The sequence below is a fragment of the Diabrotica virgifera genome, chromosome 8 (assembly GCF_917563875.1).
Source record: "Diabrotica virgifera virgifera chromosome 8, PGI_DIABVI_V3a".
NCBI classification, from domain to species: Eukaryota; Metazoa; Arthropoda; class Insecta; order Coleoptera; family Chrysomelidae; genus Diabrotica; species Diabrotica virgifera.
In genome coordinates, this window is record NC_065450.1 from 127,496,340 (window position 1) to 127,515,624 (window position 19,285).

General features: G+C 32.7%; 1 protein-coding gene across 2 annotated transcripts in view; it reads left to right on the forward strand.

The window, feature by feature from the left end:
- The window catches only part of LOC126890005 (ATP-dependent translocase ABCB1-like), a 225,884-nt gene that overhangs the window by 20,805 nt on the left and 185,794 nt on the right, over positions 1-19,285 (forward strand). For both annotated transcript variants that reach the window (XM_050658806.1, XM_050658805.1), the window contains exon 2: positions 5,358-5,412. In XM_050658806.1, the coding sequence (XP_050514763.1) occupies positions 5,358-5,412 (55 nt within the window). The remainder of the gene's footprint in view (positions 1-5,357; positions 5,413-19,285) is intronic.

Consider the following 19,285-nt stretch of genomic DNA (forward strand, 5'->3'; position numbering starts at 1 on the left):
ACAACCTCCACCATATCTAAGTAGTAAATATACCAATTGGATTAAATTCCGGGCTATCCTTGATGAGAGACTGGACCTAAACATCCCACTAAAATCGGATGGCGAAATTGACGAAGCAGTAAATCAATTAAGTAGGATAATTCAGGAAGCTGGCTGGCAGTCAACACCTAAACAACCAAGAATAATCATACACAAAGATTTACCCAACGAAATAAAAGAAAAAATCGCAGAAAAAAGAAGACTAAGGAAAGTATGGCAAAGAACCCGTGCACCCCAGGATAAAAATAGATTAAACCAAGCTACAGCGCGACTAAAAACTTTGTTAAACAACAATAAAAACAACGACATAAAACGATATCTACAAAATCTATCTGCTACGGAAACCTCCGAATACTCGCTATGGAAGGCAACACGAAAGATTAACAGACCACAACTCTCTAATCCGCCTATCCGGGCCAGTAACGGACGATGGGCTAAAAGTAACAACGAAAAAGCTACAGTCTTTGCCAAATACCTGGAGGAAGTGTTCCAACCACATGCCCAAAACAACAACTCTGATGCAGAAGATAATATTCAATTGTATTTAGAATATCCATACCAACTAGAAGCACCGTTGGAGAAATTCACAGCCAAACAAGTTTTCAACAAAATCCAAACAGATATGAATCCGAAAAAGTCCCCAGGGTTCGACTTAATCACTGCAAGAATTTTAAAAGAACTTCCCAAGAAAGGCGTGCAATATTTGACACAGATTTTTAACGCAATCTTAAGAACTGGTTACTATCCCCTTTTGTGGAAAGTGGCACAAATCATCTTAATACCCAAACCAGGCAAGCCTGTAGAAGAAGTTAAGTCCTATAGACCTATCAGTCTACTTTCAGTGATGTCAAAGGTTTTTGAAAAACTCTTACTAGACAGATTACAGCCAATCCTCGTGGAAAAGCAGCTAATACCCAACCACCAGTTTGGATTTAGACAACAACATGCTACCACCGAGCAAATTCATCGAGTCTGCAATTCCATAAACAAAGCCTTAGAAGAGAAGCAATACTGCTCTGCAGCCTTTTTGGATGTCTCGCAGGCTTTTGATAAAGTCTGGCACACTGGCTTGCTATACAAAATAAGAAAAGTCCTTCCTCTCAACTACTTTCTAATCCTCAAGTCCTATCTCTCCGACCGCCATTTCCTTGTAAAAGTTAAAGATCAGTGCACTAACTTATATCCAATCAACGCTGGAGTACCTCAGGGTAGTGTCCTTGGACCAGTTCTCTACCTACTCTACACAGCAGATCTTCCTACAAGCCAAAACATCATCACAGCCACATATGCAGATGACACAGCAATCATTGCAGCTCACTCAAACCCGTACATCGCCTCGCAACTGCTCCAGACAAATCTCGACAGTATAAATATCTGGTTACAAACATGGCGAATTAAAGTAAACGAAAGCAAGTCAGTACATATAACGTTCACTAATCGAAAAGATACGTGCCCAACCGTCTCAATAAATAATCAAGTACTACAACAAAAGAATGACGTAAAATACCTAGGTATGCACTTGGACCGCAGATTAACGTGGAAGAAACACATATTCACGAAAAGAAAACAGTTGGGTCTGAAACTCAATAAAATGTACTGGCTGATAGGAAAAAGGTCACAACTGAGTTTGTACAATAAAATTTTAGTATACAAGGCAGTGATTAAGCCAATATGGAGCTATGGTATCCAACTGTGGGGATCTGCGTCGAGATCCAATATCGACATCCTGGAGAGATTCCAATCGAAAACCTTGCGCATTATCACAAATGCACCGTGGTACATGCCCAATGAACACATCAATCGTGATCTCCAAATGAAGACTGTCAAAGAAGAAATTGCCAGTTACGCCCAAAAATACGACATCCGACTACAAAACCACCCCAACAGGCTAGCGAAGAACCTAATGAGACCCCAGGCAAACAGAAGGCTAAAGCGCCACACTCCAAGCGATCTACGAACAAGATTTTAAATTTTAAATTTTCAAAAATATTTTATTTATTATAGAGTTTTATTTATAGGGTTTTATTTATTAGTCACAAATAATTTTGTTAAGTACTAAAATTATGATTTTATGGGTTATTGTCACTGGACAGTCTCCTGCAAGTCTCTTTTAATTGTTAAACAATTTACTTATTGTAATCATTATTACAGATTGTAAATAAATGGGATGTTAAAAAAAAAAAAAAAAAAAAAAAGTAGCACATACACGATACATTTTCATGCACTTTTTAAAACTGTACTAGTTTTTTTTAAGCTTTTATGAATTGCGATGAAACTATTAATAAATTATTATCTTTGTTAGTAAAAATATACATTTTTTTATTTTTGCGTGAAACCGGGACATTTTAGGGAATTTTCTGAAACCGACGGGACGCCCTCAAAAGCGGTCAAAACCGGGACTGTCCCGGCCAAACCGGGACGTATGGCCACCCTACCTTACTGTAAATTTCTTCTTTCCATTTAAACCAAATAGGCGGTAGACTACCCCAGCTAATCGAAATAATATTCGAAAATATTACTCCAATCAACCAAAATAGCCATCGCTCACCCCAGCCTAGCTCAGTCTCTCAGGGTGTGTGTTCGTTTTGTCCTAATCTTAGAAATGAAGTATGAAAATTCGGAATGAAGCAAACAAAACAGTATTTTTAACTAATCATGTTTATTGTTGTCGGTCTTGACGGTCCAGTTAGCTGGGGCTCAGTCGATCGACAAGTTTAGTGGATTTGCGATTTGCGGTCGCTGGTTCGAGCCTCAGCTAGGTCATGAAATTTATAAAAGGCCAACGCCGTAGTATAAAACTCAATAGAGTCTACGGCTTGGTCTGGAATAAACTGGCGTCTGATCGACCTATGGAGGAGCGGTACGGGAAGGGATAAGGGCTTCCGGCTTGGTGATACTCCTCCATAGATCCCTACCGAAGGGCGTTGACGCCTAAGAACGGTGTATACATACATGTTTATTGTTTAATAAAGATATACTTAATAAAAAATGTGACTTATGTGCATTAACAAATATATTCAAATTCTTGCCAAAAACTAACAATTCTGGATTATACTTATGCATGGCTTGTGATGTTGGTTCGATGGTAACTTCTTGATGTCGGATAGTACCGCTGTCGACTTGTTGTAGACCAGGGCAGATGTTGTGGCCCTAGGTCCCTGCAGCTACGGTTTTTGTGGTGTCGTAGATGTTGGGTGCTGCTGTCTGTCTAGAGATGCATCTTTGTTTAAGTTGTCAGACATCTAGTAGTGCATCGCCGGCGATGGGCTTCATGCTCCCGAAAGGAGAAAAGTAGATTTTATCCAAAAACTAGAAGAATAAAGCGTATAAGTGACAATCAAAAAGCTAATAACCAAATTGTGCCAAGTCTGCCATTCTTTTAAGAAATAATCAAAAAGAGTAGCAGGTGACAAGAATAAATTAAATGGAATTAAGATTGAATAGTACTAGTTAAAATTTGATTACTAAACGTGCATATACAGGGTGAGGCAAATAAAGGGCCTATTAGAAATATCTCGAGAACTAAAGGCAACAGAATCATGAAAATTGGAACAAAGGGGTTTTGAAGGATGATCTATTAAATGAAAATATTTTTTATCTCTTTGCAACTTCCGGTTATACCGGAAGTTGCTTATAACTTCGTTTTTTTTTTAATGGGACACAATGGGTAGCAAAATTAACATCCTGTTGAATTGTAGTAGTTAGACATCTAAAACTCTACTTACGTTCAAATGATTTTTTATATACTCTACTATTGTTAAGAATCATTGGTATAGCTAATTTTTTAAGTTTAATATACAGGGTTGGTCGAAACTCGGAAGCAGTATTTTCTGAGTTTTCTTAAATGGAACACCCTGTATTTTAGTATTGTAATGAAATGATATTTTATGGTACTTTATTATTTCTTAAGCGTTCCCTATACCTAACGGCTTTAATTTGTGCTTAATTGTTAATCGCACCAACAATCTTAACTACGTAGGTATTTTGATAGCTAAACCATTATTGGTAATTTTAAAGACCAGTCTGGATTAATATGTATTTATTTCTGAAAAATTATTTGGGATTGAGTATTTTCACAGCCAACCTAATAAAATTTTACGTATTTTTTGTTGCAATTACTGTTTAGATTGAATCACCAATAACTCACAAATTAAAGCAGTTAGGTATAGTTAAGAAATAAAAAAGTACTATAAAATATCATTTCACTACAATACAAAAATACAGGGTGTTCCATTTAAGAAAACTCAGAAAATACTCATTCCGAGTTTCGACCAACCCTGTATACTAAAATTAAAAATTTAGCTATACTAATGATTCTTAAAATAGTATAGTATATTAAAAATCATTTGAACGTAAGTAAAGTTTTAGATGTCAAACTACTACAATTCTACAGGGTGTGAATTTTGCTACGAAATTAATAAAAAAACGTAATTATCTTTTAAAATACACTGTATAATATTACAAAACCTCATATTTTAAGAAAGAAGACATCGAAGAGAATCCAAAAATATAATAATATACAGGATGTCCCATTAAAAAAAACGAATTTATAAGCAACTTCCGGTATTACTGGAAGTTGCAAAGAGATGGAAATATTTTCATTTAATGGATCATCCTTCAAAACCCCTTTATTCCAATTTTCATGATTCTGTTGCCTTTAGTTATCGAGATATTTCTAATAGGCCAGTTATCTGCCTCACCCTATATATAAATTAAAAAGATATGGGTATTTAAAACTAAAATATCAGAACACATGCTTAAATGGGAGGTTAGGTTAGATATAAAAAATATTAGAAGAAATTATTATAAAAAGCTGTATAAAAAACTCATCCCAAGAGAATATTAATTGTTGATGGAAAATAAATCTAATATTCGAATTACATGCCTATTTAAGGAATAATAATTCTTCCCTTCCATTTTCAGTTTGTCAGCGGGTAGGGATGAAGTGGCACTGTCATTGAAAACGACATTTGAAATGACGACAAGATAATAAAAGAGGATAATAAAAGAGGGCGCCAAACAAGTTTTTAACGAAAAAGCCAGTTAAAACGAATAGAAGATAATTATTAATGAAATATTAAAGAAAATAGAATAAAATAATTACTTTAAAATAAAATATCAAAGAGGTGACGTTTGTAACGTTACACCATTTCTGCGTAGATACACTTCATCTCTGAAAGATCTTCAAGGTCTGCCTCTCTTCCTTCTTCATATCGTTCTCCACTCCACTATTATTCTGTTTATCCAACTTTTTTTATCTGCTGTTGGAAGAAGATCTTATGAAATAACAAGTTAATTAATTTTATTATTTGTTTCAGGAATGATTTAAAATGTGAAAAGAACAAAACTAATGAAATAAGTTATCTTCGTTTGGTAAGTATTACAAAAAATTGTTATTATAATTTAGAGATGGAGTCCGTCTCCCAATCGGAGGTTGGATATCATCATCACTATCTTTACTCTATCTACCGCTGCTCTGAAGAGTTCTATAGAACTGCATTTAAAACAGTCCCTTAAATTCTTCAACCATGACACTCTACTTCTTCCTATACTCCTTCTGCCTCTTATCTTTTCCTGTATTATTAGTCTTAACATTTCATATCGCTGTCCCTCATTACGTATCCCAGATATTGTAACTTTCTTAATTGTGTTTATTATTTCGCATTCTTTGCCCATTTCTCGCAATACTTCCGTGTTCGCTTTTTTGTGTCCATGCTATTCTAAGCATCCTTCTGTAACACTACAATTCAAATGACTGCAGCTTATTTATGTATGTGTTCTTGCTTCAATGTCCAGCTTTCAAGTCTATATACCCCAGGCTGTGGGTGAAAAAACGTGATATAATTCAGGAATTTTTGAAACCTACCAGGTGTTGTAAAGGACGATGCCCTTAATAACTTCTACTAAAATGTAACCAAAAATATTGTGCGCTTTTTTTTATTGCGATTTTCATTTGTTAAATTTGCAATTTTTAATGATTTTTAATTTTGTAGCTTAGGATATTGATTTTAGAGAAAAACTTTTTAATAGAAAGTTGTAGTAAATTAAGAAACCTACAATTTGAGCTATGGTAAGTTTAATTTCGTTAATTGGTTATTGCAAAACAGCCTGCGAAATGTCCAAAATGGCTGTTTTTTACAATTGCATTATTTATTGTACAAATAATTTTTTTTATTTTTTAAATCTTTAAAATGAAGATCTTTCAATTCCAAACATAAAAAAAATTGTAAAGCCAGATTAACGAATTTGTTGCTTAGATATTATAAATTGTTTATCCCAAGAGGTCAAATGACGAAGGCTATAACTTTTTGAAAAAAAAATCGTAGAGAGTTGGTGAAACATCCAATCTCCTTCTAAAGAGTTATGTTTTCATATTCTGATATAAATAAATGCGTAAAACATTTTTAAACCTCTAATTTTTGGGTTTGAAAATAAGGGGGCAAATTTCGTTATAAACATTTAGAGCTGAAGCGGCCCAGTACATCCTACGAGTTTTTAACTTACAGATTATTGTATTTTATAGTAAGAAGTAACATTATTATTATTATATTTATATGACAATGAAAAAATTAAAAATATAGTTATATATTTCATATATATATATATATATATATATATATATATATATATATATATATATATATATATATATATATATATATATATATGTATCATTTTTGTAATATTATTTCTTCAGAAATGAAATTTCACATATAAAAGTTTATCAAGAAAAACAAATACAGTGGTAAATAGACTGTATATTATAATGTTAATATTATTAAATTGTTTTCTGTCAAAATTTAATACAAGTTACGTAAAAATTTTCCGACGGCGCGGATTTGAAGCAAGCCGTGCGATTTGCAAAATTTGGCCGCTCGCAAAAGCACCAATGTTAAAAATAATTTTTAATAATTAAATGTAATTATATTTTATAATAATTTTTATTTTAAGATAATATAAGTCTTTCTTTAGTCAATGACTGTAAAATAATTTCTTAATTGTTATAAATAAAGGCACTACGACTTAAAAAAAAAACAATTATCTCGGCTTCAGTTGGTTGTAGAAAATTTTTATTTTTTTATAAATCTTCGTTTTGTCATCAGCAACAATAATCTTTAAGTTAGAAACTCATAGGATGTACAGGGCCGCTTCAGCTCTAAATGATTATAACGGAATTTGCCCCCTTATTTTCAAACCCAAAAATTATCTCGGCTTCAGTTGGTCGTAGAAATTTTTTATTTTTTTATAAATCTTCGTTTCATCTTCAGCAACAATAATCTGTAAGTTAAAAACTCATATGATGTACAGGGCCGCTTCAGCTCTAAATGTTTTTAACGAAATTTGCCCCCTTATTTTCAAACCCAAAAATTAGAGGTTTAAAAATGTTTTACGCATTTATTTACATCAGAATATGAAAACATAACTCTTTACAAGGAGATTAGATGTTTCACCAACTCTCTACGATTTTTTTTTTCAAAAAGTTATAGCCTTCGACATTTGACCTCTTGGGATAAACAATTTATAATATCTAAGCAACAAATTCGTTAATCTGGCTTTACAATTTTTTTTATGTTTGGAATTGAAAGATCTTCATTTTAAAGCTTTAAAAAATAAAAAAGATTATTTGTACAATAAGTAATGCGATTGTAAAAAACGGCCATTTTGGACATTTCGCAGGCTGTTTTGCAATATCCAATTAACCAAATTAAACTTACAGTACCTCAAATTGTAGGTTTTTTAATTTACTACAACTTTCTCTTAAACATTTTTTCTCTTAAATCAATATCCTAAGCTGCAAAATTAAAAATCATTAAAAATTGCAAATTTAACAAATGAAAATCGCAATAGGAAAAAAAGCGCACAATATTTTTGGTTACATTTTAGTAGAAGTTATTCCTGGTATCGTCCTTTACAACACCTGATAGGTTTCAAAAATTCCTAAATTATATCCTGAAATCGCCCTATTTTTCATTCACAGCCTGGGGCAATATTGCAGTATCGAGAACACTTAGCATCTCAAATCTCTTACTCTCAGTTCTAATCTAAGGTCTTTGTTGCAGAGAATTGTTTTTATTTTTACAAACGCATTTCTTTCTATTTCTATCCTGGTCCTTATTTCTGTTGTTTGATCATTTTTCTCTGAAATTTAGGTTCCCAAGTACTTGTATTTATCGACCCTTTCTATCGGTACATTTCCCAAATACATGCTTGTTTGTACGTTTGTTTTCTTAGTTATTATCATGTATTTGGTCTTTTTTATATTCATTTTTAGTCCATATTCTTCACAGACACTGTTTGGTTTGTTTAGTAGTACAGTAAAACCTGTCTTAACGGCCACCTGCCAACATCGGCCACCTGTCCTAACGGCCAGTTTAAAAAGGCTATAGCGGGATAAGATGGTGAAAAATGCCCCCGCACCGATCAGCCCCGCTACTTATGTTTTCGATAAAGGATATAAAATTATGCCCTCATGCAAATTTTTAGCTTCCCAGAGGTCCTAAAACGTCTTTAATCGAAAAAAGAAAAATTTTTAGGTTTTATTTTTTTTGTGAGCGCAATTTTACTTTAAAAAATCTGAAAAAATTCAAGAGGTGGTATCTTTCAAATACAAAACAACCTGATTTTTTTCAGATTTTTGTAATGAAAAATGAGCACAGGAAAAAATTTTGAAATATTCAAAAAATTTTTAGGTTATGATAATATGATTTGGCCAACTTTTAAATAGTATTTTTTGTGTACTTTTTGCCGTTCTTTTAAATGGCAGAGGCAGAATTTTTAATATCTGAGCGGAAAGAACGAAAAAATCGAAAAAACCGTTTTTGCTGTCTCGAGATGAATCTCGTTTGTCCCGAGACGCTGTCTCAAGATGCTTTTTTTGGCACGTTTTATTCTAAAACATTGCTTTATAATAAATGTTAATGAAGAGCATATGGGAGGACGGGCGAACGGGATGCATTAACAACTAAAAAACAATATTTTAGAATGAAACCAGCTCAAATTACTTACTGTTACCTGCTAAAATAAGGCTTTACTTGATTTTATGTACTTCGCGTTTCAAAAATAATATTTTTGATCTGTGTTTTTTAACCTTGAAAATCGTCATTATTCCATTTCTTTTCAGTTTTAAATTATTTATAACTGGAAAACGATTAACTTTAGTGAAAAATTACGAGAACTTTTTTGTTCCCAATGGGCCGAAGAACGCAAAATAATGTCTGCACGGGCCGAAAAAATTGATTTTTATAATGTGTTTAAAAAGTTTTTTTAAATAAATGTAGCAAGAACTCCGAAATTATGGCGTTTAGGTATATGGAATATAACATGAAAATAATCATTATTTCTTAACGACTTCAAAACGCAAAAAATATACAGGGTGTTCTATTTGAAATAAGAAAGTTAATAAGATTTTCAGAAAAACGTAAGATCTGACAACAATGTAAGTATTACTATATAATATCGGCCACATTAGAAAAGCCCTACCGACCACAATCTATAAAAATCGTGCAAGCCGTTTTCGAGATAATTGAGGGTCTCCATACATAAAACTCACTCTGTATATTATATTATATTATATTATATTATATTATATTATATTATATTATATTATATTATATTATATTATATTATATTATATTATATTATATTATATTATATTATATTATATTATATTATATTATATTATATTATATTATATTATATTATATTATATTATATTATATTATATTATATTATATTATATAACATTAATTGGTTCAATACTTCAATTCAATCAATTTGAACTTTTTTTGATAAAATTAGTGAATTAGTCAGTATTTTGATTGTATATTTTGAATCTGTAAAAAATACGACTATATTAGTTGCAATAACTTAAAAAATTGATAAGATACGGTGTATCGCATTTAAGATGAAGACACCCCTATGTTTCGGCTATCAAAATATATACAGATTTGTAATTTTGCACAGTCATACAGGGTGATGTTTCACAATTTTTAAAATAGTCAACTGAACTTTAAATTTTAAACGCGGCCTACTGCGAATCCACAAACAGGGTGAATTTTCCATAATATGCGATTCGATTTGCTTCGCGTAAGAGATATCGAAAAAAGTTATTTGGAAAAGTTATTCCAAATATTATTATAACCCCACATACCAAATTTTATGACAAAATGCACACTTTTTAGTTGTTGCAGTCAGGATCCCAAATCATAAAATTGGCTGTCCCGAGATGCATCTCGAGACAGCAAAAAACGGTTTTTTCGATTTTTTCGTTTTTCCGCTTAGATATTAAAAATTCTGCCTCTGCCATTCAAAAGAACGGCAAAAACTACACAAAAAAAATACTATTTAAAAGTTGGCCAAATCACATTATCATAACCTAAAAATTTTTTGAAAATTTAAAAATTTTTTCCTGGGTTCATTTTTTATTACAAAAATCTGAAAAAAATCATGTTATTTTGTATTTAAAAGGTACAACCTCTTGAATTTTTTCAGCTTTTTTAAAGTAAAATTGCCCTCAAAAAAAATAAATCCTAAAAATTCTTCTTTTCTTGATTTAAGACGTTTTAGGACCTCTGGGAAGCTAAAAATTTGCATGAGGGCATAATTTTATATCCTTTATCGAAAACATAAGTAGCGGGGTTGATCGGTACGGGAGCATTTTTGACCATCTTATCCCGCTATAGCCTTTCCCAAACCAATTATATGTAGACTACAGAAACTGGCAATAGCGGCCAACTTTCTATGTCGGCCAATAATTCTTTCATTTTGAATGGCCGTTACTGATAGGTTTTACTGTAATTGGAGTTGTTCAGCGTAGCTTGCCATAGTCACGGTGTCATCTGCACATATTATATTGTTGATAGATCTTTCGTTAATTATTATTATTCCATCAGTTTGAGATAGTAATGCTTCTTCAAAAATGGCTTCACTATATACATATATACATACTAAAACTTTCAGAAATACTCAAATTATAAAATGGCCTGGTAGATTTACAAAAGTTTTTATTTATTTATTTATTAAGTCTTTATTTGGCTCCAAATGTTTATTACTTGTGAATAAATATTTGTTCTACAAAAGTTTTCTTACATTTCATTATTTTGTGCAAATACTTCAGGTAGATCGCACCCTCGAGGTAGACCGCATACTATAGTAGCACCTTTTTTTATCTAGACAACTTAAATTTAACTTTAATAAAAAATCAAAAAAGAATATTAGAAATATATGGGTAAATATGAATAGTACATTCAAGAACAGTGGTGGGCCCAACGTACCCAAGTTGCCCGGTTACGTAAGTAAAATGTGTTGCCCGGATAAGGGTTAATTAAGATAATGAAATTCGGACAAATACGGATGAGAATTAAAGTCATCGCTGTAAGAATCAGCGGCACACTAAATTTTTAAAAATAGTTTTTTGTACAGAAAAATTTTAAGATCAAGGATGACGCAATTGTAGATAGGGTTGAAAAGGGAGGACTAACTTAAGATAATGAAATTCGAATGAATAGGAATGAAACTAAAAGCCATTGTAAGAAACCATCATTGTAAGAATAAACACCATACCGATGCTCCGGACGGTTACTCTTTATTTAAGGGTATCGGTACATACTTTCGGTTTCAATCTATTTAAATGTGATTTATTTTATTTTCGAATACTGGGGAAACTAATAAGTATTTTTGAAAAATGTAAACGCAGAATGAAAGATTACGTTATTACCGAGGGTCGAAAGTCCCTGAAAACTTATATAATGTTATAATGTTATATAACGAGGGACTTTCGGCCCTCGGTAATAAAGTAATCTTTCATTCTGCGTTTCAATTTTTCAAAAAGACATTAGTTTTCTCAGGATTCGAAAAAAAATGATTACATTTAATATACATTGAAAATTATGACAGGCCTCAAAATTTTCCATTTTGCTCCTTTCCCCTTAATCACTATATTAAATATTTAAAAAAATTTAGATGAATAATGACGCAACTGTAAAAACGTTTAAAAATGGGGGATTAAATTAAGATAATGAAATTCGGACCAATATGTATAAAAATAAAAGCCATCATTGTAAAAATAAACGCAATACCGATGCTCCTGGACGATTACTCCTCAATTAATCCCTATACTAAATATCTAAAAATCGTTTTTGTGCTCTCCTGAGAAATTTGGCTTTTTGCAGTTACGTCATTCTTATTCCGGACCGGCGATATATCCAATATATCAGGGCTTCCCAAACTGTGCGTCGCGACGCCCTGGGGCGTCGCGGCTTTGTTCCAGGGGCGTCGCGTGTCAGCGCGGACTTTTATTCGATATTTTAAACTGATACATGACTGAAAATAATATTAACTGGGATTACTGTGTGGCGTGTGTACGGTGGTGCCCGAGCGATGCCTGTACAGTATGGAGAACTATAAGCTCTCATCAAAACCAAGGCTCCAAGTGTAAAATGGACACATTTTTCATACATAGAGAGACATTAGCAGCAGAAAAATTACACCTGAATTAAGTGTTGTGATGGATAGCATTATTAAAGTGGTGAACTACACACGGCCCGTGAAATCAAGATTTTCAAGAACTTTGTGAAGAAATGCCTATAATTTATTAATACAACTCTCGTTGGCTATCTAGAGGCAACGTATTCGGACATGTATACGAATTAAGAAATGAATTTTACAGGTATCTACATACAGAATCGCATAATATTGCGCAAAACTTTATTAATTCAGAGTTTATAATAAAATTAGCATACCTCTGGACATATTTAAGAAATTAAATGATCTTAATAAGTCTTTGCAGGGAAACAATACTCATATCCTGCCATTGGCAGATAAAATTACTGGGTCTCAGAAGAAGTTGCTCTTATGGAAGAGAAAATTAGAACATCAAGAAATTGACTGTTTCCCTGCTTTACAAGGATTCTACAAGAAAAATCGATAGAAATCCTCGATCCCTCTTTAAAAAATATGTTTACACAACACATGTTATCATTGAGCGATAACTTTAAGAAATATTTTCCCGAAGATCTGCAGTAATATCACTAGGTCAGAAACCCTTTCCAGTCATCCACACAATCGACACTTTCAACAGAGGAAGAAGAACAACTGACAGAATTGTCCTATGATTCTAGCCTAAAGCTTTTGGAGCTCAGTTTCTCATGAATATCATGCCATCAGTATTTCTGCATTAAATTACTACTACTATCAGTAGTAATTAAAAACAAGTACAGGTCATACGTAAACGTAGAAAAAAAAATGAGAGTAGCAATTTCCAAACTGAAGCCCCGGTTTCATAAGCTGTGCTCAAAAAAGCAAGCACATCCCTCACATTAACCAGCCAGTTACATAAATAAATACCTATCCCTTTTTATTTTTGTGCCTATGTTTTGATTTCGTTCTTAATTTCTAATAAAAATAATAAATGTTCTAGGTCTGGATCCCGCGTATGAAAAAAAAGTTGATTAATAGCAAGCTGAAAATTTGTTAATAGCTTAAAGGTGTCTAGTCGGAAAAACTTTGATATATGGGAACACTGGAACAGGGGAAGTTTTAATTGTGGAACAGGTTAAAAATTTGCAACGGTCAGACCACGAAAACGGCACATGTATTTTGTCCGACAGAACAGACTTAAACTCTCCGAACAGAGATTAAACTCTCATGCAAAAAATCAGACTGCTATTTATCACCAAATGGGCGTTTTAATGAGTGGAACATGTAGAATATGTCAAGTGACAGGAATAACGACAGGTAATAAATAGCAGTCTGATTTTTGCATGAGAGTTTAATCTCTGTTCGGAGAGATATCAAAGTTTATCCGACTAGACACCCTTAATCTATTAACAAATTTTAAGCTTGCTATTAAACAACTTTTTTTCATACGCGGGATCCAGACCTATTCAAATAATGTTTTTCTTATAACTATAACCTGTTAGTAGGCTAGTACTAAAATTTGTAAGTATTACTGGGGGTTGGGTTGAGGGGCGTCGCAAAAAAATAGCAAAGTCCCAAGGGCGTCACAGTACGAATAAGTTTGGGAAGCCCTGCAATATATAACATTTCCATATTTCTTTATGAGTGCATCTGGATACCATTATAGTCCAGAGAAATAAGGTTTTCGTCGGGACACTTGAGCAGCCAGGTTGCAAATAGATTTTTTGGGTACTATATACCTAATACATTATAATTACAAAAATGCCCGTCGCAGTTCGGACGAGAAACTTAGTTATTAACAAATAAGGGTCAAAAATGGCAGTTTTTTCGTTTAAATCACTACAGATAAAAATAGGGTAATTAAATATCTTCTTTATAATATTCTTCTTTTTGTAGATGAGCCAAGGTTTAAAATGGCACTTTTTGAATTTTGTTCCGATCCTTTTTTGTTTGGGAAAGTGCAAAATATGACTAACATTTCAAAAATAAAAAATGTGCTATAACTTTGCGAAAATGGCCTTAAGACTTTCATATTGCACGAAAAGTTGAATCAAATATTCCATATAATGCACAAAAAATTTTAAGACGATTCGTGAATTAGTTTAAATTTTATTCAATTTGTTTATCGCAAAGAGCTTTTTTTTCGCCATATTATTCTTCAGAAAATAATAATGACATAGCAATTATGTGGAAACCACGTGCAAGAATAATAGTTGTATTTTTAAAGTATTGAAAAAATCGTTAAAAAGTCGTTTTTATCACTCCGAAAAAAGTTTAGTAAAATAGAGTCATTTTTGGCTTCTAAACAATTTGAATAACTTTGTTAATATTGACTATAGGGTAAATCTACTTTAGGATTTCAAAAGCTGGTATTTTTATACGAATTTTCAGAAAAAAACTTTTTGCCTAGGTTAATTATGTTCAAAGTTAGCCACTTTTATTATTTAATCCGCAGTTACTTCTATATACATAAAATCCTCCTGTAACAGTGTTAGTTACCATACTACTCCGAAACGGCTTGGCCGATGTTTATAAAATTTTACAAGTTTATCCTGTAGGACGTTGAAAAGGTTTTAATCTATTTTTTACACCCATTGTTATAAAGGCGGTTGCCCCCCTGACAATTTTTTTTATTTTTTGGACAAACTTATCTACCTTAATTTTATATGATGTAGAATTAAAAAATACATACAACCCTTAATTTTGACTCTTTTATCACCAACCCCTATTTGTTAATAGCCATCTATATATTTACATCTACAAAATTCTCCTGTCACAGTGTTAGTTTCCATACTCCTCCGAGACCGCTTGACCGATTTTTATAAAATTATATATGTATATTCGGCAGGTCTTAGAATCGGTCGTAATCTATTTTTCATATCCCTGAGTGATAAGGGGAGTTCCCCTAACATTTTGTAATGTTAGGTAGGGTTGTGTGTACATAACATACTCTATAAGACTACGAGTACATACAAATTAAAAAATTTATGATCAAAATCCATTAACAAGTTCCGGCGATATTAATCGCAGCATATGTTTGCAGAATCAGTTTCATTTTTTGAGTGCACGTATTTTAGTAATTCCCCTCCACCGACCACGAATTCATTCCGTTCGGACGCCATTTTTAAAGCTTTATTAATCACTATGTTGAGGTTCAAAGTTTACTCAAACTTTTACACATAACCTATATATCTTCAACTTCAAAATGGCTCTAGTTAGGTTGCTTAATTGTTATAAACAAAAATAAAAAAAAGTGGCTAACTTTGACCGTAATTAACCTAGGCGAAAAGTTTTTCTTTGAAAATTCGTATGAAATACCAGTTTTTCAAATTCGATTGTAGTTTTAGCCTACAGTAATTAACAAAGTTATTCAAATTGTTTGCAAGCCAGAAATGACTCTATTTTAGTAAAATGTTTTCTGAAGGATAAAAATGACTTTTTAATAATTTTTTTAAATGCTTTGAAAATATTACTATTCTTCTTTCACGTTGTTTTCACAGAATTGCCGTATCATTATTATTTTCTGAACAATAACATTGCGAAAAAAAATCTCTTTAGGATAAACAAATTGAATACAATTTAAACTAATTGACGAATCGTCTTAAAATTGTTTGTGCATATTATGGACTGTTTGACTCAACTTTTCGTGCAATATGAAAGTCCTTAATTTATTTTCGCAAAAGTTATAGCAAATTTTTTATTTTCGAAATTTTAGTTTTATTTTGCAATATCCGAAGCAACAAATAATCGGACCAAAATTCAAAAAACGTTATTTTAAACCTTGGCTCATCTACTAAAAGAAAAGTATTATAAATAAGACATTTAATTAAAGATTTAAACGAAAAAACTTTCATTTTTGACCCTTATTTGTTAATAACTAAATTTCTCGTCCAAACTGCGACGAGCATTTTTGTATTTATAATGTATTAGGTATATAGTACCCAAAAAACCCATTTGCAACCTGGCTGCTCAAGTGTCCCGAACATGGTGTATTTTGCCTTATTTCCCTGGTGTATTAAGCTTGTCACCCTTATTTCTTGTTATTCATTTTGGCTGATAATTCAATTTTAAGCTTTTAGTCTAGTACTACCTCGAGTTACTTTACTTCACTTATCAACTTTACCGTTTAGATTACTAGCATTTAGATTTAGGGGGCCTATGCTCTCTTAAAAATGATCCCGCAGAAACCTTATGGGAAATGGCTCTCTGTCAAATGCTCTGAAACTTTGGGTTCTGGTAGTCCTTGATGTATAGAACAAAAGAATCAACGGGCACGTAGCTCCAAAAAATCATGGTTTAAGCCATGGTTTAAAAAAGATACAAGCGTATAATATGTCATACTAGTGACGTCATTCATCTTGGCGTGATGACGCAATCGATGATTTTTTTAAATAAGAATAAGGATCGTGTGATTGCTCATTTGAAAGGTTATTGAATTCTCTATTCACTAGTATAAATATTAACATAATTATTTATACAGGGTACCCAAAATTGTTTTGAATTAAATTAATTGAGACAAAAGAAGAGATAAAGGCATTTAATATTTAATTTCGACTCAGAGATCATTACCATCTCTCTATGGACCATTTCGAACTTTTGTTCTCTTCAGGAGAGCATGTAATCATGCCCTGAATCGAAATTAGACATATCTGCCAAGTATGCCAATTGCAAGGAAATAATTAACATTTAGACGCACTCGCGACCTCTATTAAAGGAACGGCGAAATTCAAGCGACTTAATTTTCAAACAAATAAATATTTAAAATTAAAATCTTTGGTTTTCTTAATTCGGAAACAGTTTCTCTCTTATACCTATTACCCATCCATCTAAAATTTGCAAGGAATAAAGGGTGATGAATGCAGAGACATGGGGAGTCTATATAGTTGCACTCCACAGCACATAAATTCAACGAGGCAAAGATCAACAAATCTGTTTCCTAGTACTCAATACGTGAGTAAAAACGCAGGTAGATAACGGCATTTAATATTTAATTTCGATTCAGAGATCAGTACCATCTCTCTATGGACCATTTCGAACTTTTGTTCTCTTCAGGAGAGCATGTAATGATGATCTGAATCGAAATTATACATATTTGCCAAGTATGCCAATTACAAGGAAATAATTAACATTTAGACGGACTTGCGACCTCTATTAAAGAAATGGCGAAACCCAAGCGACTCCATTTTCAAACAAATAAATATTTAAAAATAAAATCTTTGGATTTCTTAATTAGGAAACAGATTCTCTCCTATATCTTTAGAAATTTTTGTAAATTTCTAAATTTAGTATGGTATAACTAGACCCAAACCCAGACATTCGAAGTGAAAGTTATCCTCCAACATCAAATTGTTCTATATGGTCCACATATTGTTCAGAAAAAAGTCACACGATTTTGAGCGTCGGGGTTGGGGGGGCAGAGGTGGAATAAATCGGTAAATTCGTAGTTTTTTACGTTTTTCGTAAACATTTCTAAAACTATACGATTTAGCATAAACAACCTTGTATACAAAAATGTTCTACATTAAATTTGAAATAAAAAAGGCCCTATGCATAATCCTTCTAAAAGAAGATTTCCTCCAACACCAAATTGTTCTATATGGTCCACATATTGTTCAGTAAAAAGTTACACCATTTTGAGCGTCCGCTTTGGGGGGGAGATGGGGGAGAAGTCGGTAAATTAGTAGTTTTTTTACGTTTTTCGTCAATATTTCTAAAACTATGCTTTAGCGTAAACAATGTTCTATACAAAAATGTTCCTACATAAAATTTAAAACAAAAAAGGTCGTGTATATAATTGTTATAAAATCAACAGTTCCAGAGTTACGTAGGGTGAAAAGTGGAGGTTTTCGATACTTTTTATATTTTTTGGGCAATTTCCTACTGATTTTCTTTAACATTTGATTTAATATCAAATTTGCTATTTTTGTGAGCGGCCGTGGGTAACGGCATAAACGCTGGCCTCATACGCCAGTAGACGTGGGTTCGATCCCTGCCAAAGACAAACCATTTTCATTTCCAATAATGACACGAGCCGTCTCACCGTGCCTCGGAGAGTACGTTAAGCCGTCGGTCCCCCTGGGCTAGTGTACATCGACACTAGTTACTTGAAACAGGGTTAAAGATGTAATTGGCGCTGGAACTATCCGAAAGGATCTCCCCGGCAAAAATGCCATACGATATTATTATTTATTTGCTATTTTAGTAGCCGATGGTATGTTAGTGATAAGCCCTTGAAGAAACGTCAACCTCACCACCCAAAATCATCATCAATTGCCCAAAAAATATAAAAAGTATCGAAAACCTCCACTTTTCACCCTCCGTAACTCTGGAACCGTTGATTTTATAACAATTATGTATAGGAGCTTTTTTGTTTTAAATTTTATGTAGAACATTTTCGTATAGAACATTGTTTACGCTAAAGTATAGTTTTAGAAGTATTGACGAAAAACGTAAAAAAACTACTAATTTACCGACTTCTCCCCCATCTCCCCTCCCCCCAAACCGGACGCTCAAAATGGTGTAACTTTTTACTGAACCATACGTGGACCATATAGAACAATTTGGTGTAGGAGGAAAACTTTTATTTTGGACGTCTGGGTTAGGCCCCTTTTTGGACCAATTATACTATACTACCTCCGTAACTTTGGAACCGTTCATTTTAAAAGAATTATGCGTAGGACCTTTTTATTTCAAATTTAATGTAGAACATTTTTGTATAGAAGGTTGTTCATGCTAAACCGCACAGTTTAAGAAATATTGACGAAAAACGTAAAATACGAATTTACCGATTTCTCCCCCTCTCCCCGCCCCCCCAAACCCGACGCTCAAA